Source organism: Pempheris klunzingeri, chromosome 7, assembly GCF_042242105.1.
Source record: "Pempheris klunzingeri isolate RE-2024b chromosome 7, fPemKlu1.hap1, whole genome shotgun sequence".
Lineage (NCBI taxonomy): Eukaryota > Metazoa > Chordata > Actinopteri > Acropomatiformes > Pempheridae > Pempheris > Pempheris klunzingeri.
In genome coordinates, this window is record NC_092018.1 from 5,636,595 (window position 1) to 5,659,235 (window position 22,641).

At 40.4% G+C, this 22,641-nt stretch overlaps 3 protein-coding genes across 3 annotated transcripts in view; all 3 read left to right on the forward strand.

The window, feature by feature from the left end:
* The first annotated feature begins 4,898 nt into the window (after window positions 1-4,898).
* Window positions 4,899-5,864, forward strand: foxb2 (forkhead box B2). The gene has a single exon (XM_070834378.1). The coding sequence runs from the start codon at window positions 4,899-4,901 to the stop codon at window positions 5,862-5,864; it is 966 nt and encodes a 321-aa protein (XP_070690479.1).
* A 10,033-nt stretch (window positions 5,865-15,897) lies between these two features.
* On the forward strand, window positions 15,898-17,121 carry LOC139203361 (C2 calcium-dependent domain-containing protein 4C). Its single transcript, XM_070833046.1, has one exon. It carries the CDS (start codon window positions 15,898-15,900, stop codon window positions 17,119-17,121), a length of 1,224 nt encoding a protein of 407 aa, XP_070689147.1.
* A 1,180-nt stretch (window positions 17,122-18,301) lies between these two features.
* The window catches only part of vps13a (vacuolar protein sorting 13 homolog A), a 37,149-nt gene continuing 32,809 nt past the window's right edge, over window positions 18,302-22,641 (forward strand). The window contains exons 1-9 of the mRNA XM_070834556.1: window positions 18,302-18,451; window positions 19,109-19,152; window positions 19,261-19,303; window positions 19,391-19,486; window positions 19,945-20,046; window positions 21,206-21,315; window positions 21,481-21,540; window positions 21,733-21,792; window positions 22,126-22,206. Of these exons, the coding sequence (XP_070690657.1) occupies window positions 18,352-18,451; window positions 19,109-19,152; window positions 19,261-19,303; window positions 19,391-19,486; window positions 19,945-20,046; window positions 21,206-21,315; window positions 21,481-21,540; window positions 21,733-21,792; window positions 22,126-22,206 (696 nt within the window). The 5' untranslated portion in view covers window positions 18,302-18,351. The remainder of the gene's footprint in view (window positions 18,452-19,108; window positions 19,153-19,260; window positions 19,304-19,390; window positions 19,487-19,944; window positions 20,047-21,205; window positions 21,316-21,480; window positions 21,541-21,732; window positions 21,793-22,125; window positions 22,207-22,641) is intronic.

Sequence of the window (22,641 nt, forward strand, 5' to 3'; positions counted from 1 at the left end):
AGGTCCAGCACAGGAAGCAATAGTGACATTAATACTTATTGCAGAATAAGCCTTTTTTCATTTGAGATAAAATGAGTCGTGCCAAACATAATAAGTCCTTTACCTGTGATACAATACACGTGAATTAATGAGACAGCTCTATTTCTTTCTTTTCCTGTGTGATTCTTCATTGTTGACATAAAGTAGCAAGTCCCACAAAAAGCTCCTCTAATAGATGTAGATGTAATAGACAAAAACCTGATGTTTGAGTAAATATGTTGGAAAAAGTAACGGTTGTTACAGTTGTTAAAACGTCTCATCAGGTACTGTTTGGCCAGTTATGGCTGACGATGAGAAAAGTACAAAACCAAACACTCAAAATTAAATTTCATTGTTAACTGCTAAAGCAAAACACCTGAAGAGTTTAAGATTTAGGTGGTTTTTCTTTGAGATCTGAGGGAAGCTTCTGCATGTGTTATCATCTCGAGGGATGACTGCTGTGACAGAGCAGCTGACGGCAACTGACAGTCTGTGATGACAGCTGATGGGAAGAAATAGTCCTCAGTGTGGTCACTGTGTAGTCGTTTTCTATTACAGCAGCATCAGGGCAAGTTTGGTCGAACGGATACTTTACATTAATACCTATGAGATATGAAGAGTACTCTCACAGTCTGTGAAATCAGAGGTGACGTGGAAGAAACCTCACAATTATATGGACTTAAATACAGATTAGGAAAACTATACAAGGAAAACTTCCTCAGGTTTGCTCTTGTGCCTGACAAATGATAAGAGGGCCTCAGTATGACTATCATCAGAAGAAGAGGCACGTGAGAAGGTCACCTCAGGGAAGTTTAGTTTAGTAGGTGGTTGGTTGGTGAGAGCTCTTAGACAGTCTGCAGGGCTACAAATCTTTCAGATAGAACATAGGCAGTGTGATGTATGATATATATTCACGTTAGTGGGACAGAAAAGATTTCAAAGGTGAAATTTTAGACTCTACTTCCAAATTAAGCCACAGACAATCAAATTGATAGTAGCATAGTATCCATATTCGAGGACGTGTGTGTTAATTATAGTGAACTGTGCAAGAGTCCTACTGGTATCAGTACTACAGTTCTTTCTTTAAAAAAAAAAAAACAAAGTTACTTTCCTCGCACTGCCAATTGCTCTTTACCTTGTCTGACAGCATAAACTTGTGCTAGTAAATTGGACCTGATCTAGTCAGGTGTCTTGCTTGTTGATGACACAGTTCACATTACTACCATCTGGTCGGAGACACGGGGCTTTAAAATGGAGAAGATCTCGCTACAGCAGGAGTTTTAACTGCCTCGCTGACACTGTTGTGAGCCGGGACACTGGAAGAGCATGAATGTATGTATTGTCTATATCTGTATGCTGCTGTGTTGTACTGGCTGTGAAAACAAATCTCCCTCTCAGTGAGTAAATCTAAGTCTGAGTGAAGCTTGTGTGTGCATGCATGTGTAATGGAAGGAATGATGGTGAAGTTAGGAGAGACAGAGAGAAAGAAAGTGAGCAGATGAGACAGGTGAGCGAGGAGGACAGTACTGATCACTGCCCAGCCCAGGAGCTTATGAAGTAAAGTGTCACAGCTCATGTTTTAGTTTACACTTTTTTCAACAGCAGATATTGGATCTGTTCAGCTCACAGTTTGGAAATACTATTGCTCACCCACAAAAGTGACCAAATTAGTTCCAATTGTTATATGTATATCTCTGATGAGTACGAGCCCTTTCCCTGAGCATGAAATTAGGAACTAATATCCAAATCTTCAGTGGTTTGAAAGAATTCAGTCCAATACAACAGCATCACAAACTACAGAGTAATAAACTGTTAAATTAAAGCTAAAAAAAAACATTGATTTGGATTCCATTAGTGTATAAGGTGTTTCTATTATTTTGTCCACCCCTCTAACATTCCCATTTACAATATGTTATGACAAGAGAGAACTCAAAATAATGATGTTGCAAATACAAACATGTATTTGTATATAATACACACAGTGGTGTTCAACGTGGAGTTATTTATTGTGTTTTACAAAAATAGTTATAGTTTTCTTATTGTTGTTCTGAAAGTTTCAGGTCAAAGAGTTTGGGAAGAATACAAGACTGAAAGCTTCACAAGCACCTGAGCTGACTGAGATAACTCTTGAAGGCAACAGGCAGACACTTTGATTCATTAACGCTCCTGCCTGCTCGCTCTTTTATGGGGGAACTGAAAGAAATGTCGTGTTTTGCCTCTAAATAATTCCCCATTATACAAGTAAGGCTTACAGCGTCTGCACAACAGTCCTAAACTGGTTTAATTTTCCATTGAAAACAATAGGCCGCGCTAATTGATTTTAATGGCTCTCTCCGCGACGATGAGCCCCTTATGACTTGGAGAGAGGTCTTTAAGATTATTATTAGTAGTATAATTGCCATTACCCCCTCACTTTCTCTTTGCGAATGGGAGACAGAGAAAGAATATCTTTGCCCTTAAGCTGAACAAATAATTATTAGAGACAGGAAACAAACAGACGACCGTCACTACACGCACACACACACACACACACACACACACACACACACACACACATATATAAATGCTCCACCTTAGAGTAGACCCCCTCCTGGCGACCCTCATTCCCTCCGCCGCCCTCTTCGTGCAGCTTGCCGCTTGTAATTTATGCAAAATTAATTGATACATCTTTTATAATTGATGTGCTGTAAACTTAATGAGTAATTTATGTAATTAGTCAATTAAGGATAATTCCAGCATATGTTCCGTATGCCCAGAAGGTGTGCTTTACAACTAGTTATTTGTCCAGGAGTTGGGTGCAGGCGAAGACTACCGTAGACTACCTAATTAATTTTGTTATGCAGATCAGCCACGGTGTCTATTTAACGGCCCCCTTTGCGAAAACAGATTTAATATTGATCTTTCCCGGGCGTTTAAAGAGGATGCTTTTATCCGCGTTGGCCTCTGAGGGCCGCAGAGTTTCAAAACTCATTTTTCAGGCGCCTGGAAAACAATTATGCAAAGAAAACAAAACAAAGCACAACAACGACTGTCTTTATCTAGCAGGGAATCTGTTATTGCTCACCCTTTTTTAAGCGATATGCCACCAAAAAGTGATTTTCCTCACAATTACATGATGTCTTTAAAATATGCTCTCCGTCGCCACAGTTGACCTTTTGAGTGGGCTTGAAGGACTGAGAGAGATACGCCCGCTAATTAATTGACACAGTTTTGAATATTCATATCTAATACAGCGAGCGTGCCCTTAATTACATTGTTGGACTTCTCTCCTAGGAGGCTAAATCACGGAAGGCTTAATTATTGTAATGTATTCGGGGCCCACCGGGGCACCGGGGAAGACAGGAGCCGTCAAGGACCCAGTCATGACACCTGGCTAGAAAAAACTATGTACACGGGAAGGGGAGCAGCTTTTGTTGTTCTCCGCTGAAGAGAATTCAGAGCAGGGGATGAAGTTTGTTTACATCCTTGTAGGATTCACCGGAGAGTGTTTGAACAGACAGACAGCCGCCGGACTCCCCTCTCAGCAATTAATCAACAACAGCGCCTCTCTCTATCTCTCTCTCTGGTGTGTGTGTGTGTGTGTGTGTGTGTGTGTGTGTGTGTGTGTGTGTGTAATTGAGAGAGGAAGAGTAGCGCACTGATGATTGTGCGCAAAGGACGACATGATTTATTGTTTGCAAAGTCTGAAAGTGCAGTCGAGCACATTTAACAAAGAGGTTGTATTCATGTATTCAATTCTTTACTATTTACTTCCTCAAGTGAAATTTGCTTAGATGGCAATTCAAATCAACACTCTCTGTCTGGTCATTTCGCTCATGTTACCTCAGGACAAGACATCACTGAACCACATCCTTGAAATTAGACAATATACTTTAAGAAATGTTTGTGACACAGCAGGTTTCGTGTACAGAGCAAGAGAGCCACGACCACCGAAACGTTAAGGCATGTAAATGTACTGACAGCCTATTTGGACCAGAGAGGTCAGAGGTCAGGGTCAGCTACAGAGGAGCAGTCATGAAGCTTTTGGGGATTTAGCGACGTGCTGCTTCTGGATAACTGGCCCCTTTAAACACACTTTAGTGTTTCAGATCAAGCACTGTGGTTATTTCCTGTCCCTGGGTAGTTTATGCAGGACTCTTTGATTGGCAAACAGGCGATTAGAAGGAACGCCTGTGTTAAACGCACCACCCACTCCTCATTTTTATTCATTTCTTTACCCCCATGTCTCTGTCTGTCTCTCATTCTCCCTCTTTCCCCCTCACACACACACACACACACACACACACACACACACACACACACACACACACACACACACACACACACACACACACACACACACAGCCCCTGCTCTCCCCTGACGTGTCCCCTAAGTGTCTGGGTAATAGATAATAGAGCCAGCGACCTGCGGGGGTCTTACAAAAAACGCGAGTGGGAGCGTCGCACAAGAGGAGAGGAGCACACACCACACACAGACAGAGAAGCAAACTGGTCCCTCACATCCTCCAACAGCCGCGGAAACAGGGAAACCGACAGGACCTCTCAACTTTTACGCACAGACACTGACTTTTACGCGCATCACCGAGAGCATAAGTTGACACAGAGAAGTCCTTGGAAGAAACTGTCTTGGGATGCAGGAGCCTCGCAAGGATCTTACCTGACAGCAGCGGGCCTTCAGGCTACTCTGCATTCATCAGAATTACGAAAAATTTCCAGCTTCTGGTCTGATGGCTCAGAACTTTGGAACAGATCCGTCAGATGGAGACTGATGTGAAGACTGCAAAGTTAGCTCCTTGAAATATAATATTCAAAATTTAACTTGACAGTCTGCTTTACTTAACAAATCTTCTTCAAAAACTTCAAGAAAACAGTAACCAATCATGCCTCGTCCTGGGAAGAACTCTTACAGCGACCAGAAGCCACCATACTCCTACATATCACTGACAGCGATGGCTATCCAGAACTCAGCCGAAAAGATGCTGCCTCTGAGTGACATCTATAAGTTCATCATGGACCGGTTTCCGTACTATCGAGAGAATACCCAGCGGTGGCAGAATTCCCTGCGACACAACCTCTCCTTTAACGACTGCTTCATTAAGATTCCTCGGCGGCCTGATCAGCCAGGGAAAGGCAGCTTCTGGGCTCTGCACCCGGACTGCGGTGACATGTTTGAGAACGGCAGCTTCCTGAGGAGACGGAAGCGTTTCAAGGTGCTGCGCTCAGAGCATATGGCCTGCAAGAGCTCCCCGATGATGCATTACTTTCACCATCACCACCACCACCACCACCCGGGAAGCAAGCTGGGTGCAACATCCGGCCACCATGACCACTCAGCCGGCCCGGCAAGCACCGTGGGTCGGCTCCCTCACTTTCAGGGTTATGGGGGCATTACTTGCGCACAGCCCAGCGGGTTTAAACACCCGTTCGCCATCGAGAACATTATAGGACGGGACTACAAGGGTGTGGTGGCCAGCGGGCTTCCCCTGACCTCGGTCATGCACCACCTGGGTTACCCGGTGCCTCCGCAGCTCAGCAGCGTGGTCAACTCCATGTGGCCGCACGTCGGGATGCTGTCAGAGTCCATGGGTGGCGTCCCCGTGCCTGCATCATCCGAGTACGCGCCCTTCAGCGTGTCGGCAAAAGGCCTGTACCACAACGCCAACGGGCAAACTCTGCCCGCCGTCCCCGTGCCAATAAAACCCACGCCATCCCTGGGTCCCGTCCCCGGTTTGACGGGGCTGCAGTCCGGCCCTGCCCACCTCTGCGCACCGGCCTCAGTGATGGAGAAAGGCGATCTGCTAGAGGGCAAAGGCAACCCTCTACACCCGGCTCTCCTGCTGTCCTAACCGGGTAAATTTCGGGTCATTACTGAAAAAGTAACACAAACAAGACGGACATTGTTATTGCATAAAATAAGATAGAACAGGCCCATCAGCAACATCATAGTTTAAGTTAAGTGCAGCTGTAGGAGAGTTGTAAAAACTAAGGTTAACATTGTGCTGTGTAATGATATTTTCATTAGACCCATGTCGATTGAAATCATAATTTGTTTGCACAATTTGTGAGGGCATTTACCACAAACTGTACTGTGGCACTGATAAATACAATCAGACAAGTAGAAGACGCTAAACCCAAAGAAAGCTTTGATTTAGGAGCGACAGTCTAAAATTCTTTCCAAATGCAAACCAACAACTCTGTTCATATTGTTTGCTATTATTCTATCTATTTTATTTTACTCTATTACAGGCCTATTGGCTAAAGACAAATAGGCCTTCGTGTTTTTTAATTAGGCCTGTTGCACTTTTTGTGTATTACTTAGCGGTGCATTGAAAATGTTATGCTTGTATTATAACACTATTTATCTGAGGATATTTATAAAGAACTTAAAACTGAACTTTCTTTGGTGTTGTAATTATTTAAGAACATTTCATTTCCACATTTTTCGATGGTCACTATTTGTGCATCACGACTGAAGGAACACAAAAAATAACTTCCATTTGAGTCCGCCGGTATTTTATATGAAACTATCGTGAGATGGAGTTGATCTCATAAATTTTAGATGCATTCTGACTTTTACGATTCAATCGTGCTGATTTCAGTGTGTTCAAATTTCTTCTCTACGTTGCATCTAAATTGCCACCAGTTGCTCTATGTAATACATATTTTTTGACGATGGTAATTTCCCTTAATTCATATCAGCACTTTTCAGATGCAACATTTTAGCTCCAACTCTAAAGGAGGCATGCAGTAATAATGGTAACAGTGAAACCTGTGATTATGCAGTGATTTTGCCATTTGTACATACCAAAAAAATAACATAATCATAACATAATGACATTAAAATCATTTGAGCTTTCAGGACTCTGGAATGACCCAAACAAATTCAAGAACCACCATCACTGAACCTAACTCTGACTGATCCCAGTGGAAGTGTATATTGGATATTAAATAATACAGCAGGAGGATGGTGTAAATAAAATAAGATCAACCTTTATTTTATTCACACCATCCTCCTGCTGAATTGTTTAAAAAGTAAATGCACAATAATAAGTATTAAATAAGTTCATTTTGTACTGTGAGTTCCCCAAATTCAAGACGTGGGGGAAAAAAGAATTGTAAAAAACTTTGGAAGAGAAACTTTGCCAAAGCCAAACACTGTTTAGATGTTTAGATTGAAGCCATGGTATCATCTACTGTAAACATTTTGTGCACACATTTCATGCAGTGTGGGGGCACATCTGGAGTGGGCACATGAGCTAATGCGTGTTGTGTCAAAGAGAGACACGTATGATCTTCTCAAGATGGATATGAACAGCCAACAGTCAGGGCTGCAGCGCCACAACTTCAAAAGCAGGCAGGGCGATCGGATCAAGTTTTGCTCTTTTGTTTGCTCTGTTTAAACGTAGCTTTGAAGCTTCTCCACTCCAGCTGCACAAAGCGCCAGGTTCAGCCCCCTGAAAATGACTTATATTCAACCTCCTGTACCCTGTTTAGCATCCCAAAGGCGTCCTCAGCCGACACTATTGTCACACCAGCCTCTGAACAAATAATTGAGATGCACCAGCGGAGGAGAGGCGGGGGAGTGAAGAATTAAAACCTATTTGGATGTCATTGCTAACGAGCAGAATACATATAATAGTGATTGCCCTTATCTTCATCTTCCGCATCCCAATGTTCTCATTTTCTCCTGATTTTGATAACCTCATCATTTTTTTTTGACACAGCTTGGCTAACTTCTCTTTAAAATTTTCTCTATTGAACCTAGATCTCCAAAGGTTGTCTCCTTACCTGTTACTCTCTCTTGTCTACAAACACACATTTTCACACACACTTTCACTGCAGGATGTCTGTGATTCCTAGTTAAAGGCAACTGAAATTTCAGTGGCATGACAAATGCGTCTATGAAAAGTGTGTGCCTCTGTAGATCTGTGTGTGTGTGTGTGTGTGTGTGTGTGTGCGTTGCTTTAATTCCCTGATCAGCAGGCCTCAATGTCTTTAATAGCCCTCACTGCATTAGCGTATAATTAAATGCCACTAATTAAGACACAATAAGAGGAGTAATAATGCAGCCATTATTACCCTCCATGATCCTCTGTCCTCACAACACCGGAGTTAGATACCTCTGGAATCATAATACCACATGAGGTCTCCTAATGTGCACATGTGTTTATGCACAGGCTAATAGGAGTTATATGTGCAGTTTATAAAAATAAACTGTGTGCTGGTTGTGTCAAAGCATTTAACAGCATATGTTAAATGATCCCTTTGGAGCAAGTAGGAAAAATAGAGTATTTGTGTATAAGCGGTAGATGCTCTTGTTTTAGTAGACTTGTTGGTATGCAGGTTCAGTTACCATGATAGATCTCATCCTATACCTGGTTGTGTGTTTCTGTGGTGCATAAACATTTTGTTTGATGCGCTGATATGAAGCATAATCTAGGTAGCAATGTGTTTCCATAAAAATAATGGGGTTGAATGCAGTTCTTGGCAGAAACAGCAGTGCTTGGAAGTTATTGTACCATCATCCAGACATACACATTCTGGACAACCTTTTCAGGCTGTTTTGACAAAATACATCACACTCAAAGGCAATCATCAGATATTATAGATTAATTAATTTACAACACATTTCTTTTTTTACTCCGAAGGAATAAGCCAGCCATGCTCACTAGATACTTCTCTTCAATTTGAGATAAAAGCAATCAGTATCTAGGATGGGATGCACCAGATTTGAATATGAATCAGGAGCTGAATGTCATCAAACTGATGTAAAACATCTTGGACTAATTAGGGTAAATAAATGGAAATGACATGTGAAGATGATTGTTTCAGTGTGGGGGGTCACAAAAAAAACTTACTCCAACACAGAAAACTGCAAGTTTTAAGTGTCATATTGTTATAAAGGAATTGTCTGCTGTCTACTTACGCAACTGACTGCTTCTTGAAACAATGATGAGATTTATTTTAAAATAACTCGGACTAGTTACAAAATATTGAATAACACAATTCAATTTCTAATCAGATGAATTGCTGGTGACTTTTCTGTAATTATAAAAATCTTTCTAACAACTGAAGCCCTGCAACTTTTAACATCAACACAGCAGCTTATATTGGACTCACAAAAGCCTGAGTCAGAAGTAAAGGCAATTTAAATTTTGTTTGCAAACCACTTATGTTTGGTTACTAAAGACTGTCCAAGCAGACAATATACAAAAACTAATAAATAATACTGAAAACGCCAAGGACAAAGTTCAGTAACTCAGTAGTGTGTGAACTGTAAAATTACCTTTGGAGTCCGTTTGTAAGTTGGTTTTGGTTTTCTAATATGCTGACCCCCCTTTCATGCATCCATCACAACAATAGGTTGATGTGATTATATTCCATTTGAGGAACACAAATATAATGTTACACCGTATGAAAAAGTGTAAGCACTGATAATAGTGCACGGGAAATTAATATGAGACAACTCTTTATTCATGGAAGAACTATTCATCATGTGAAATATGAGATTTAAATGAATTATAGGAGTCTTATGAATGAATAAAACATTTAGGTCAGAGGTGTTTCACTGTCAGCCCTCCGAAACGAAACATTACGGTCTTGAATAGATGATGATACATTAGTGGTAATTACCCACACTTCATAGGGGCCAGGGTGGCAAATTCTACATGCGTTTTTCTTAATGACCAGCAAGAGCTGGCCATCATAATGAGGAGCTTAATTCATTGATCTGATCTGTCACTCGTACTTTCTCAAACACACTGGCACACTGATGTACAGTACAGTACATACACATTCACACACATGGACATGAACAATCTTAAATATTATTCTTTGTTCAAGACGGCAGTCTCTTATTCAGTATATTGGCAGCATCAGATATTCCAATTTCTTTAAACCTATAATTGCCATACAAGGATTCCTTGTTCAGTCACAGCTTGAGTCTTAATTAAATATATCAGTGGAGCCATTTCAACAAGAGATGGAGCCATAAAACTACATTATGGAAACTATTAACTTTGTTAAAAATTTTTACCAAAGAAAAGAAATCTATCTATTAAATGGACTTAATAAAGCCCTCATTATTAAAAGTTAAAATGCATCAAATTGTTTTGCAATTTGCAGAATCAGAATACAGTGAAGGGATCACATTAGAACCACAATACTGAAAACTGATTGACTCAGGCTTCCTTACTCTTCTCACAGCAACCATGAGAAATCAAAACAAAAGGGGAATTAAAAAAGCAGAGAAGAAAAGAAAGTATGAGTGTGGCAATAAGAGAAAGAAAGAAAGGACATTGTAAGAGAGAGAGAGAGAGAGAGAGAGATGTACAGCTATACAAGGTCATTATGTCTTCATACCCTTTGACAGAACTAATGAAACTGTAATATTCTTAAGAGGTTTCTTCCTGCTCCAAATTTGTCACAGATTACAGGATGACTGCTGACCTCCAAATGCAGTCTGAGGAGAGAACATATGGACCTTGAAACAGACAGACAGACAAACTGACACCTCAAAGGGACACAGCTATAGCACCTAATTATACAAAAATAAATATAATAAATAAACTGTATTGAAAGACACACTGTCTGGCTGTCTAATTATGTTTTAATCTGGAAATGTAAATGTTCTTTTCTTTTTTCAATGTAGGAAAACAGTACATTGTTGTGCTTTTTATTTTTCATAAAGATAGATCCAGATAAAATGTGGAGAGGAACTCCTGTTTAGAGAACTAAAATTAAGTTTGTCTCTTACACTAATTTATACATCTCATCTTTACATGTAAAGTCGCCCGTGTGTAGATCACTTTTTCCGCATACATAGAAGTACATATTGGTTAATACATAGAAGTACAAAAAAACACAATTGAGAGGAAATGATAATTAAGAGATTAATCATCTTTAAATCTGAATGATGTATGTCAGAGACTATTCACAAAATAGTTACACAGGGACATTTAATTACATGTGCCATTAATGTGCTGTTAATATTCCCATTATTCTGTCTTTAAATGATCAATGAATGTGATTGATTGATGAATGTATGACTTTGGAGTCCGAAACTTTACTCTCTGTTAATCAATTTGCTAAAGTGTAAAATTATAATCCATCAGCAGTTTAATTAAGACAACCACAATATGTTTAATCTACAGACCAACAGTGAGCCGCACACAATATTAAGGTCCGAACCGTTGGCTGGCGAATGAAACACAGGAAATGATGCCCACCCGATGAAAGTCTTTCACAGTCTTGGTTAATTTCCCCGTGTATTTACTTGTTAAATCTACTCTTGAAGGAAATCTGTTATTCCAGTGCTGCTGTCATCAGTCTGACTGCCATGGTAGGCTGCAGTTCTGGTACATGTAACAACTTAGTGTAGCATTATATGTGATTCAGTGCAAGCAGGCAGCCGGCATACGGCTACATCTGCTCTTATCTTGGTAATGGTCGCCTTGCCATATTCACTGCCATGGTCTTTAATAGCAGGATGAGGGGACAGTCATCTGGCATGTGTCGACGGGAGTCAGCATCAGCCAATGAAAAGGCCATCTGAGGGGAATTAGCATATTGGCATCAGGCCTAGAGACAGAGAGAAGCTGTCAGGGGAGAGAGCCCTAACGACAGGTCACTCCGGACCACTGCACATTACTATAACTCTTCTTCTCGGTCTTTCCTCCATAACGTCTCCCATTCTCGTTCTCTGCCTTCACTTTTTTCCCCTCACTTTCTATTACTTTGCATCTTCTTTCAGTCTTCTCGCAGCCTCTTAAAATGCAGTTCACAGTCCATCTGAATGGTTATTTGTCCCTCATTCCCTGCTTTGTTTCACTCTTTGCCACCTCTTCTCCAAAACTTCCCTTGCTTCACCCATTTCTCTCCTCCCTCTCCCTCTCCCTCTCTCTTTCTCCTTAATAATTAGACAATGATTCACTGATCTGGGGTCAAATTTTATCTGCCCCCTCTGGCTGAAGTGTATTGTCTCTGTGCCGTCCTCAAACTAAGGTCTTCTGATGCAGCTCATATCATCCTCAGTCTGCCATCTATCTTTATTGGCCCAAATTATTACACCTTATTAGCCATTATTACATTTCATCATTGATTCAAAACAGGTCAAAGGTTCAGCCATTTTGGCCTCCTTCCCACTGTTTCTCCTCTCCGACTTCCCCATTTTCTCTTCATGGTTCAGACAAAGTTCTCTGGCCAAAAAACTTCTGCAATTTTATAAAAGGTTAAGTGCTTCGCAAGAGGATGAGTGCCCATATAGGCTAATTTGACTCCTCAATAATAGAGATTAAAGTGAAATGGAAATTAACAAAGTGTGTGATCATCTCTTCCCCCGCTCTGAGTTGGTACTTAGAATTTTAAATGTCATCACACAATGTCAAAACATAATAACTGGCAGTGTTACAGAGAAAACCTTTTAACAAAGGTTTGGCTTCCTAGACCTGCTTTGGATCTAGGCAGGATCTGTTTGGTTACATGAAGACACATAGCAAAAACATAATTAGACCTTTTCTCTTATTGAACACCGATCAAACTACTAATATCAGTCTGTGTGTGTGTGTGTATGAATGTATATACACACACACACACCACAAATATTTAGGAGTAAGTCCTTTTACTGAGTATGTTTGAAAGAGTCAGCTTCCATGAAAATAGAGCTGAAGCTTCATTGTACCTTCTTTGTGATGAAGGTTTAGCTCCAGGCAGGAGGGTAGCTGGATGAAGTTACAGCCCTCAGTGGGAGTGAGATGTAATTCATCACTTACAGTGTACAAATGAACAAAGTGGCTGTTTAGCTTTGGATGTTCATTGGTTTAACTCTCAGGTGATTACCAGAAGCTGATGGTCCATCCCTGCAGCAGCCACAAGTCAGATGACCTGCTAATCTAGAGTTACTCTTAGTAAGAGGGATTGAACTGTAAATTAGGGTTTGAACATTTTCGATACGCGTCAAAGTGTATGTGTAAGGTCTTTAAACTTGTTTTGTGTAAGGCACTGAGAATTGCAGCATTGTTACATGTATATCAGTAGCATAAAAGAGAGAAATTGTTTAGCGTGTAGCTCTAGATTGAGAGGGTGTTCAATCAAAGAGCACTTTACACAGATTCACACCAATGACATTTGACCAACATACAGTACTAGTATCATTCAAAAGCTGGCAATGGAATTTAACATGTTTCAATAAAAAAGAAATTATTGTGAAGAAGAAACCATGGTTCTGTGGTTGACTAAAACTAAAATCCTCACAATAATCCCTGAATAAAACACAAAGGATGTATTTTATAAGATCTTTAAAGCATTTTTGATTGATTTGTTAATATAGTACATGTATTAAAAATGTAGAGCTCCAGAACAAAAAGGTTTTACACTAATGCACTTGACAGCAGTGGAACATTTGGCAACAATGGACTGTTCTCTCGTTATGGTTAATTGTTGCTGTGACAGCGGTTAAAGACAAGGTCCTCCTCTGACTCCCAATCATTTATCTCTCCATTAAAGAGAGCACTCTGGGTTTTTATTGATGTAATAAAGTCGATCGTCACTACCACAAAAAGCCTACTGACCCCTGGGTGCTCCGGAGGCCCCTGACTCCTCCTGAACATATTCATCATCTTCATATTCATTCTGTCTCTCTCTCTCTCACACACACACACACACACACACACACACACACACACACACACACACACACACACACACACACACACACACACACACACACACACACACACACACACACACACACACACACACACACACACACACACACACACACACACACACACACACACTCAGAGATGTTGTTTCTCACTTACTTAGTGTTTAATTAGAACAGTAAGAGATGATTATTTTAATGAAGCCACTGACAGGTGTCTTGAGTGTGTGTGTGTGTGTTATTGTGTGTGTGCTTGTCTGTGTAGCCTTTAAACATATTTGACTAACCCCTGGATTTCCATTTCTTTTGTAATCCTTTTTATAGATGTTATTATACTTATAATGCTTTACAAAATATTATCTATATCCCACTGGTGTCTCAACTAGGACAAACAGAAGTTAAAGGTTACCTGACAGTAAATCTGAACCATGTACGCCCTCTTGTGGCTGAATAAGACACATCGTTAACAGGGCCTTACAGTGAAGTAAACTGGTCTCATCTATGTAGAGTGCAAGATGCTTGTGTTTAAAAACATTGAAAACATGTAGTTTCTTCACATGGTGAGGGTTAGAAACATCATAACCAACAACCTTGAATGACAGGCAGGCATTCTTGGATGGAAAGGACACTGCCTTGTGGACCAGTTGATACATTTACAGAGAAGCATGAAGAGTCAGATATGTAAAAATGGTCTAACCTAAAGCGTAATATGGAACTCATTTTTTGAAACATATTATCATAATTCATTTCCGTTAAAAATGTGGATATCAAACAAGGAGAATAAAGTCTTGTCATGGCAGAGAGACTGAGGGAACAACATAAGTGTGTGTTAGTCAGAGTAAAAATCTTTGATTTTAATATGTGGGATTCTGTAATGAGTTTCATCAGAAACAGAAACTAGATCATCTGCACCCTGGAAATGACTGAGATTGAATTGAGGAGGATGAAATCATCCTGCAGATACAGGGTACCCTCAATGATCAGTATTTCATGTTGAGCTGGCAGTGAGCTGTTGCAAGTCTACTAAAATCAATAAAGACAACAGATGTTTTATGTTACACAAGCCTTCTTAAACTGATCAACAGCATTGGTCTCACTGATATGAAGTTATCTTTTTCTTTGTAGGATCAAAGCAAAATCACAAAATGTTCCTTCGGTTATGCGAAAATAACTGACTGGATAGATAAGTTATGTGTTTATTAGCATCCATTCACATTTTGACTCTTGCTAAGATTATGTCTTTGCTTTTAAAAAGCAGTGAGTTGAATTCTAACCTAGATAAGAATACGTACGGACTCAGAGCTGCCTTGTTCACATCAGGCCAGTTGTGTGCCTGGACTGCCAGCTGTTCAAAGGTCAATGGGTCTTTGAGGTGGCGGGTGCTCTCTGTAGGCCTGGGGTGTTTCTGTCTTTGAATCACCTTTGAACGAGAGGTCAGCTCTCTCAAAAGCAAATTATACTTCATGACCACAACACACACGTTGTTGTGTGTTTCAATAAGAATTTAATTCTAATGAACACTTCACTATTGTAAAGTTCAGTCAGCCTTAGAAATAAAGTTATCCTTATTTGGGTTGACTATTTTTCTGAGACATATTTAAATTAAATTAAATACAATATAAATTTGTGTGCTGTGTGCTTAACGTGGCATCTATAGCATCATATTGAATACTCCGAGTCTGTGGCTTCACTTATTCACAGTACAACAGAACACACTTCAGTGGGCACATCTTGATATAAATGGTCTCACCGTACTGAAAAGCTGACATCACATCCTTGTTGCACAACTAAATGCACACCAATGCACCTGATTCTGATTACCACCCACCCAGTCTCTCCCACAGACACAGAGTGACTCTAACGCACTGTGACAGTTGTGTGTGTTCTTGTTGTGTGTATGATTGTGAACGGCCTGTTTTCTGACGCAGATGGGGGCGGCACGCAAGTGACGCAGAGTCTCACGATCACCTTTAAAATCTGTCATTGGGACCGTCACACTCACACAGACCTTTCTTTGGAGGTTGACATATCAAGTCCTCAGCAGGTAAGATCTGTCATTTTACCATTTTAACTAAACTTCCTCTTTTTCTGGTTCTGAAAAGTGTGCGCATTGTTTTCTGATTCACCTGAATTATATTTTTTTCATTCTTCTTCCCAGAGGAAAACTGTTTGAGTGTAGACTTGACACTCACATCGTGCTAAATCATCGAAAAAGAAATATGTGGGTGATTGGGAAGATCAGGGAGAGCATGGAGAGCATTCCTCTTGAGCTGAGTCATTACATGGTGAAGAGTGAGGAGGATCTCTTTCTCTCTTCTAAGACCAGTCTCACTCACAATCTGCACAACAACATCCTCACCCCAGACAAGATCCCAGAGTTCTGTCTGCCCCCGAAGCTTTGCAAGAGAAGCCCACTGCTGGAAGCTGAGACAATCCCACCTTACCTCTATGGTCTGAACCGGATATCCAAGAGCAGCACTTCTTCAAATGCTACACAAGTAAAGACAAAGGAGCTGAAGACAAAGAACAGTGATTCATCTGTGTCCTGGGAGGCTACAAAGAAGCCCTTGCCGTTCTCTGCAGAGGTGTATGGCCTGGCTGGGATATATGAGAGCCCCAACACTCGAAGGAAAGAGTCTCTGTTCCACTCCAAGTGCCCTGTCAACCTGTTTGATAGACGCATTCCTGCTACAGCACCCAAACTGGTGAAGGAGACAAACCTGCCCAAGAAAGCTTTATCTGGGTTTCTCCCTTTGTTTTTAAGCAAGAGCCTGTCAGAGACAGGAAACATAGAAGGTGAAACAAAACCTTCCAGTGACTCCTCTCCACTCAGTTCCCGTTATAGTGCTAAATCCTCCCTCTGCATCCCATCAGGCAGTGGCTGTCTTAAAGGAGCAACATCTTGTCCCTCTTTAATTGACAGCAGGGAGGACAGAGGGAGGTGGAGGAGGGGGGGCTTAAGTTTAAGCTCACTCACCTTAGCCCCACCTGTCCTCTTCCCGAAGGATGTTCAGCAGTACCAGGAGAGACTTCGCCGTGAGCACGTCCTCCCTCTGCAGGGCCGTGGTAAAGTGAGCCTCTTCACTGAACACACCACATTCTCCACCAACACATCCTCGTCCCTTTTCACAGTCAGAGTTCATGTGTTGTCTGTGAAAGGCCTATTGGATGATACTGACCAACGAACGCTGAACTGTGCAGTGAATCTGTGTCTCACCCCAGGGAAGTTGCAGCAACAGGAGAGTGCCACCATCCAGAACTGCCACAGCCCTCTGTTCAATGAAGATTTCTTCTTTACGGAGCTCAGTAGAGATGATCTGCTGGAACTGAAGCTCAAGCTAAAAGTGGTGGCTAAACCTACAGCTGGAGCCCTGAGGAGGGGGACGGTAATTGGAGCGACCACAATACCACTGTCTCAGTTACGCCCTCTTAAAAAGGGGTAGAAGAATAATTCATTTTGTGTAATTTGGTGGGAGGAGAGCACATAATTTGTAAGGGACCAGTAGGATAAATATGACAATTCAGATGAAAGACAAGGTTGAAAAGAGGGACATAATAAACAATATATGTTTGTATAGGCTTTATGTTTATTTTGCAGTGCTGCTATTTTAAAACATTTTCCAAGATGGTAAGAATACTAAGCAACACAGTACAGCAGTTTAAAATAATGTAACAATTGTAGTTATTAGATACTAATAATTTAAATGTATTTTTGGTATTACCTCTTCATGTACTCAAAGTGCATCCATGAAAAGCAGCTTTGTCAACCACTAACCAAACTCTATTGTGATGTGTAGCATGTTTATGTTAAGCAGATGATAACAATGCTAGATCTGTGGCAGACAGAAGGATATGATGATATCTGGCCAACAACACAGTTATTGTGTCCTGCCTCCTGCTACTTGTCAAAGAGAGGCAAAAAATCAGAAGCCATGCTTAAAAAATGTTTTAAAACTTGTTTGATTTGGCTTCTTTATAACTTAATTTCAGTTTTGTAGTAAATGCGATGCACATTTTATGTCCCTGTTTTATACACAAGGTCTATCCATCCATTATCTATAATGCTTATCCTTCAGAGTTGAAGGGGTCCACCCTGGACTCGTCGCCCCCCCACCTTTTAAGTGGGCCCACTAATTTGAAAAGTGCTACAAAAACACAGATTACTTAGATATCTATTTAGTTTCTTAGGTAAATAAAACTTAAGTTACTGATGAGACCAGAAGACAGAAGAATATCTTTACATATAAACATGAAATAAAGAGCATATTTCAGCTTTCATTGTTTTTGTCTTTGTCTTTGGCATTGTTGGTCCATAACAATAAAGATCTAGAAGTTATGGAGATGCTTTTTTACTTGTTTTATTGATTGAATACAGTGACTACAGCACATTATCAGTTATGAATCTCGTAAAGTCTTTCAATAAAAAGCCTGAATAAGAGCACTTTGACTTTGCTTACCTTCAGCTTCCCTCTCTTTTTCTCAGTGTTGCAGCCATGCATCCATAGTTGCAGCACGGTAAATTAAGCCGGAAGTAACCAGGAACTAACTAATCACATTACAGGTACGTCCTGACGTCAAAGCACCGCCCACCTCAGCACGTCCTAATCTGACGTTCAGGCAAGCTAGTTGTCAGGATGTAAACATGGTGACAGATAGATGAAAGAAACGCCAAAATGGTCTTCGAAAGCTTGGTGGTAGATGTCCTCAACCGATTTTTAGGGGACTACGTTGTGAACCTTGACAGCTCACAGCTACAGCTTGGCATATGGGGAGGTAACTGAACTTGTGTTTGCTATTTTAGTGGGCTAGATTGCTCGTCAAGCTAGTTATCTTATGCTAACAGACGTTAGCCACCAGTCGTGTGTGACAGATTCCCTCAGCTGTCAGTGTCAGTTTATCCCCCCCAAATGTATAGTTCAGTTGTTTAGTGTGAGCAACATAGTGCAGCTCAAAGGTAGTTTGTGGAGAGATCAATCAGCATTATTTCTGATCGCCAATATCGTAACGAACTTTACTTGCTACACCAAAGCTGTTTTGCTCAGTGCATGCTTGCGAGTTTCAGAGCAGCGAGCAAGTCGGAGTCACACCCTTCCACAGAACCAGATTATGACTCGTCACTGTGTTTTATTCTGAGTCCTTTTTCCAAGTTCCACCATAAAGCCTCTGGTACTCACAGCCCTGTTCTCTCTCCAGGCAAATTAGAGGATTAGAAGAGCCACTGCTAACATGTACTAGCTTGTCACAGACTACATTCCTTCGTTTTTACCAAACCTGTCGGTTAATGGCCTCAATTCAGTAGCCAAGCTTCTAAAGATCTCTTCTTTAGATTGGACTGTATTTCTATGTGCTGCGTAACACAATACTAATCTGTTTGTCTTATCAATGTGTACATAGTAACAAGTCAGTAAACCAATATTCCTGTCATCACAGGTGATGCTGTTCTCACAAATCTTGAAATAAAGGAAAATGCCTTGGTAAGTTACAAATAAATGAAAGAAAACAAAAGTAGTCTGTCATTACTTTCTGGCCATACTGATGAATTTGTGATTAATTTTGTGAAATGTACCGTTCTTTCATTGCAGAGTCAACTTGACATTCCTTTTAAAGTGCGAGCCGGTCATATAGGTGAGGCTGTAGTTACTGTCCCCATCTGCTGCGTTTCCTTTGGTACAGAAGACGATTTTCTCACTTTGTGCTTCTGTTAATTAATAGGGCGGCTGGAGCTTAAGATTCCTTGGAAGAACCTCTACACCCAGTCAGTAGAGGCGACACTGGATGGTGTCCATCTGCTCATAGTCCCCACAGCAAGTAAGGTCACCATCTATAGTCAGATATATGTACATGAAATGTGAAATTCTAGTACTCATCATAGACATCATAATGTATACTTTTGATTCCCACCATTTCAGTAGACACATACTGTGGACTGCGTAAGGGTGTTAAACTGCTTTATGTCAAAGTCATGATTAGGCTTAAAAAACCCCAAACACACAATGGCATATTTGTGTTTTAATGGCATACTGTATATTGTAGAGAAAATATAAACACAAAGTTTAAAATATCGGTAATGTCAAGTGTAGTCTAATGAATAACACTTATGATTAGCATACAAAACACATTGTAGTACAGCAGTCAGACAAAGGAGCTCTCTCACTTTTTCATTATCCCAAACTACTTCTCAGGACAAACAGGAAAATAAAGCTTAACCTGTATATTTCAGAGATGTGCAGGCAAATGATAATCTTTATTGACGCCATTTTTTCCAGGTATAAAGTATGATGCAGAGAAGGAGGAGAAGCAGTTACAGGAGGCTCGTCAGCGGGAGCTTCAGCGGATAGAGGAGACAAAGCTAAAGGCTGCCGAGCAAGGTCAGGGTTCAGCTTTGATTTTAAGAGCGGCTGTCTGTTTGTGTTTGCGCCTAAACGTGTCAGTTTAGCACATGTGTGTAACTGCATAAAGTTTAGCATTTTTGGTTCTCAGTACATCTTCACAGGTTACAGAGACATTTTTAACCAAGCTGTGTAACAGCATGTGCAGGAGGAAGCAGTATTACTGCTGGGTTGGGTATCCAGAGGCCTAGTAGCAAAGACTATACGCCTGAAAAAAAACATTGTTGTTGTGTGGAATAGATGAAGCAACAACTGAGATTGGTGGTCATGGTTTGTCTGGTTTGTCTGGTTGTGAGTTCCTGTGTTGGTTGTGGAGCAGCCAACAGTTTTCACACTTTGTAGTGTCTGTGGTTTAACACAGCTGAGCTAAAACACACTGACCTGAGCTGTGTTAGTGAGCCTGTTGTCAGTTGTTTATCGTATCATAGCTATCGTGTTCTAATGCTAAATACAAAGAGACCTAGTTGAATAAAACACCAGCTAGTAGTTTTTGGTCCTGTGGTGTTAAACAGTGCTGTGTGTTTTATCAGAATGTCTCATTTTGTCACTAGAACTATAGATATTTGCTTGCGATGGATATGTTCTTTGATACTGTACAATAAATTGCATTTAAACAGATGCATGAGTCCAAGTACAAAGACTATATCGTCCTTCAAAGCATTCAAAGTTTGAGAGAATAAATTCAAATGAGTCTGTCAGGTTGGACTGAATGACATTTCAGCATCAGCATTGCAGTGGCATGTAGGTACAGTACTCATGTCCCTAAGTGTCCCTAATAACTAATTGAGTCTAATAGCCCTTTTATACTAAAACGTAAGTTTGCAAGTTTTTTGACAAATCTTGACTAAGAATGGTGTAGTTCAGCATAAGCGCATGTGTACTAGTCTAATTATTAGTATTGCTCTCATTCTCACTTTATTTGATTTACAATCATTATTAGCATAATGAGCTGTCGTAACTATGAATTTCAACAGCAGTAATGAGTGCAGATTTGAACTTCAAAGTGCATGATAGTTTCGTATGTGGAAGGTCCTTCAAAGCAGTTGTTGTCAGGGAGCAAAAGGTCAAATCCGTGTTCCCGAAGCAAAACTTCACCAGGCCTGCTCTCATATGCATTATCATTGTATGTGTTTGACAGAGAACCCTAATGTGGAAAAGCAGGACACCTTTGTGGAGAAGCTTGTCACTCAGGTCATCAAAAACCTACAGGTCAAGATCTCTAACATCCATGTGCGCTACGAAGATGATGTGAGTATTCAAGCTGAGTTACCTTAGTGATGTGTTTATGTGAAGGACAACTCGATTTCAAATTAATGGTCATTTTTGTTTGTAAATTTAGCAGCAAATAATGAATGCAGGGAACAAGAGTTAGTATGGAGTATAGTTCTTATTTCTCTCATTTCTTTTCCACAGGTCACTAATCCAAACTGTCCTTTGTCATTTGGAGTGTCACTTAAAAACCTCAGCCTTCAGGTAATGTGTTGTAACGTCCCTCCAGTCAGTTTATATCCTACATTACATTCAGAATTTAAGGTATTTTTTCATCATTTACTACTGACTTACTTTACTATTTAATGCACCAAACATAGGTGTCATTATGTAAAGGTAAAAATTTAAAGCAATCAAGGCCCCATACTGTACATCACTGCTTGTTTGACCTTACAGACAGCTAATGAGAATTGGAATCCCAGTCTCTTGGATGAGAACTCAAGGCTTTTCTTCAAGGTAAGAAATTCAACAGTTTAATAAGTTAGCTACATCTGTACATTATAGCCTATGCATCTATATTTTAGAGCAAATGTATTCTATGTGACATTGCATACTTTTTGATTTGATTTGATTACCCTTCAAGTCAACAGAAAGTTACATTTGAACTACTTGGTTCAGCTCTGTGAAATCAACAAGTCAGCAGTTGTTATAGGTTAGAGTTTTTTCCCTCATTTGGGCCGTGACTGGAACTGTAGAAATCATTACACTGTCATACACTGTCAGCTCTGTTTCTCCTCAGCTCTGTCAGTTCTGCACATCTCTAATTGCTCGGTGCATTCATATTTTCAGTTGGTTCAACTGGACGACTTGTTTGCCTACTGGAATGTCAACTCAGTACTCTTCTCCAATCACAGCGCAGATGAGGCGTTGGTGAGTCATCCTATTTCTACTTGCTTTATACTTTGTTTGCACCAGCCAGGATCTAGCTATACCATTGTCTGGCTTTGAAGCTGTAGACACAACGTCATTATTTTTGGCACACAGAACAATCTTAGCCAGCCAGTTTTCACTTAAGGGTAGATTCACAGTATAGAAGGCCTTTCTCTCAAATATTTTGTCTTTGCTGTGATTCTCTTGGTGAATGTTGGTAATAGGCCGGGGCGAATGCCTCTGATATCACCGCAGATTTGGTTGATCATTCACTTCATTCACAAAGACTCTCCCTAGAATAGGCCAAATGGGTTGAATGTCTACAAATGTGGTGTTGCAATGGTTTACCTCCACATATTACTAAAGCAGTAATGAAAAGAGATTAGATTAATAATTATAAAATATTGAGTAAAGACAACAAGTATAATGTTAATA

Coding starts and splice junctions, on each gene's coding strand:
- LOC139203361 (XM_070833046.1), top strand. CDS start 15,898: ATGTGGGTGATTGGGAAGATCAGGGAGAGCATGGAGAGCATTCCTCTT.
- foxb2 (XM_070834378.1), top strand. CDS start 4,899: ATGCCTCGTCCTGGGAAGAACTCTTACAGCGACCAGAAGCCACCATAC.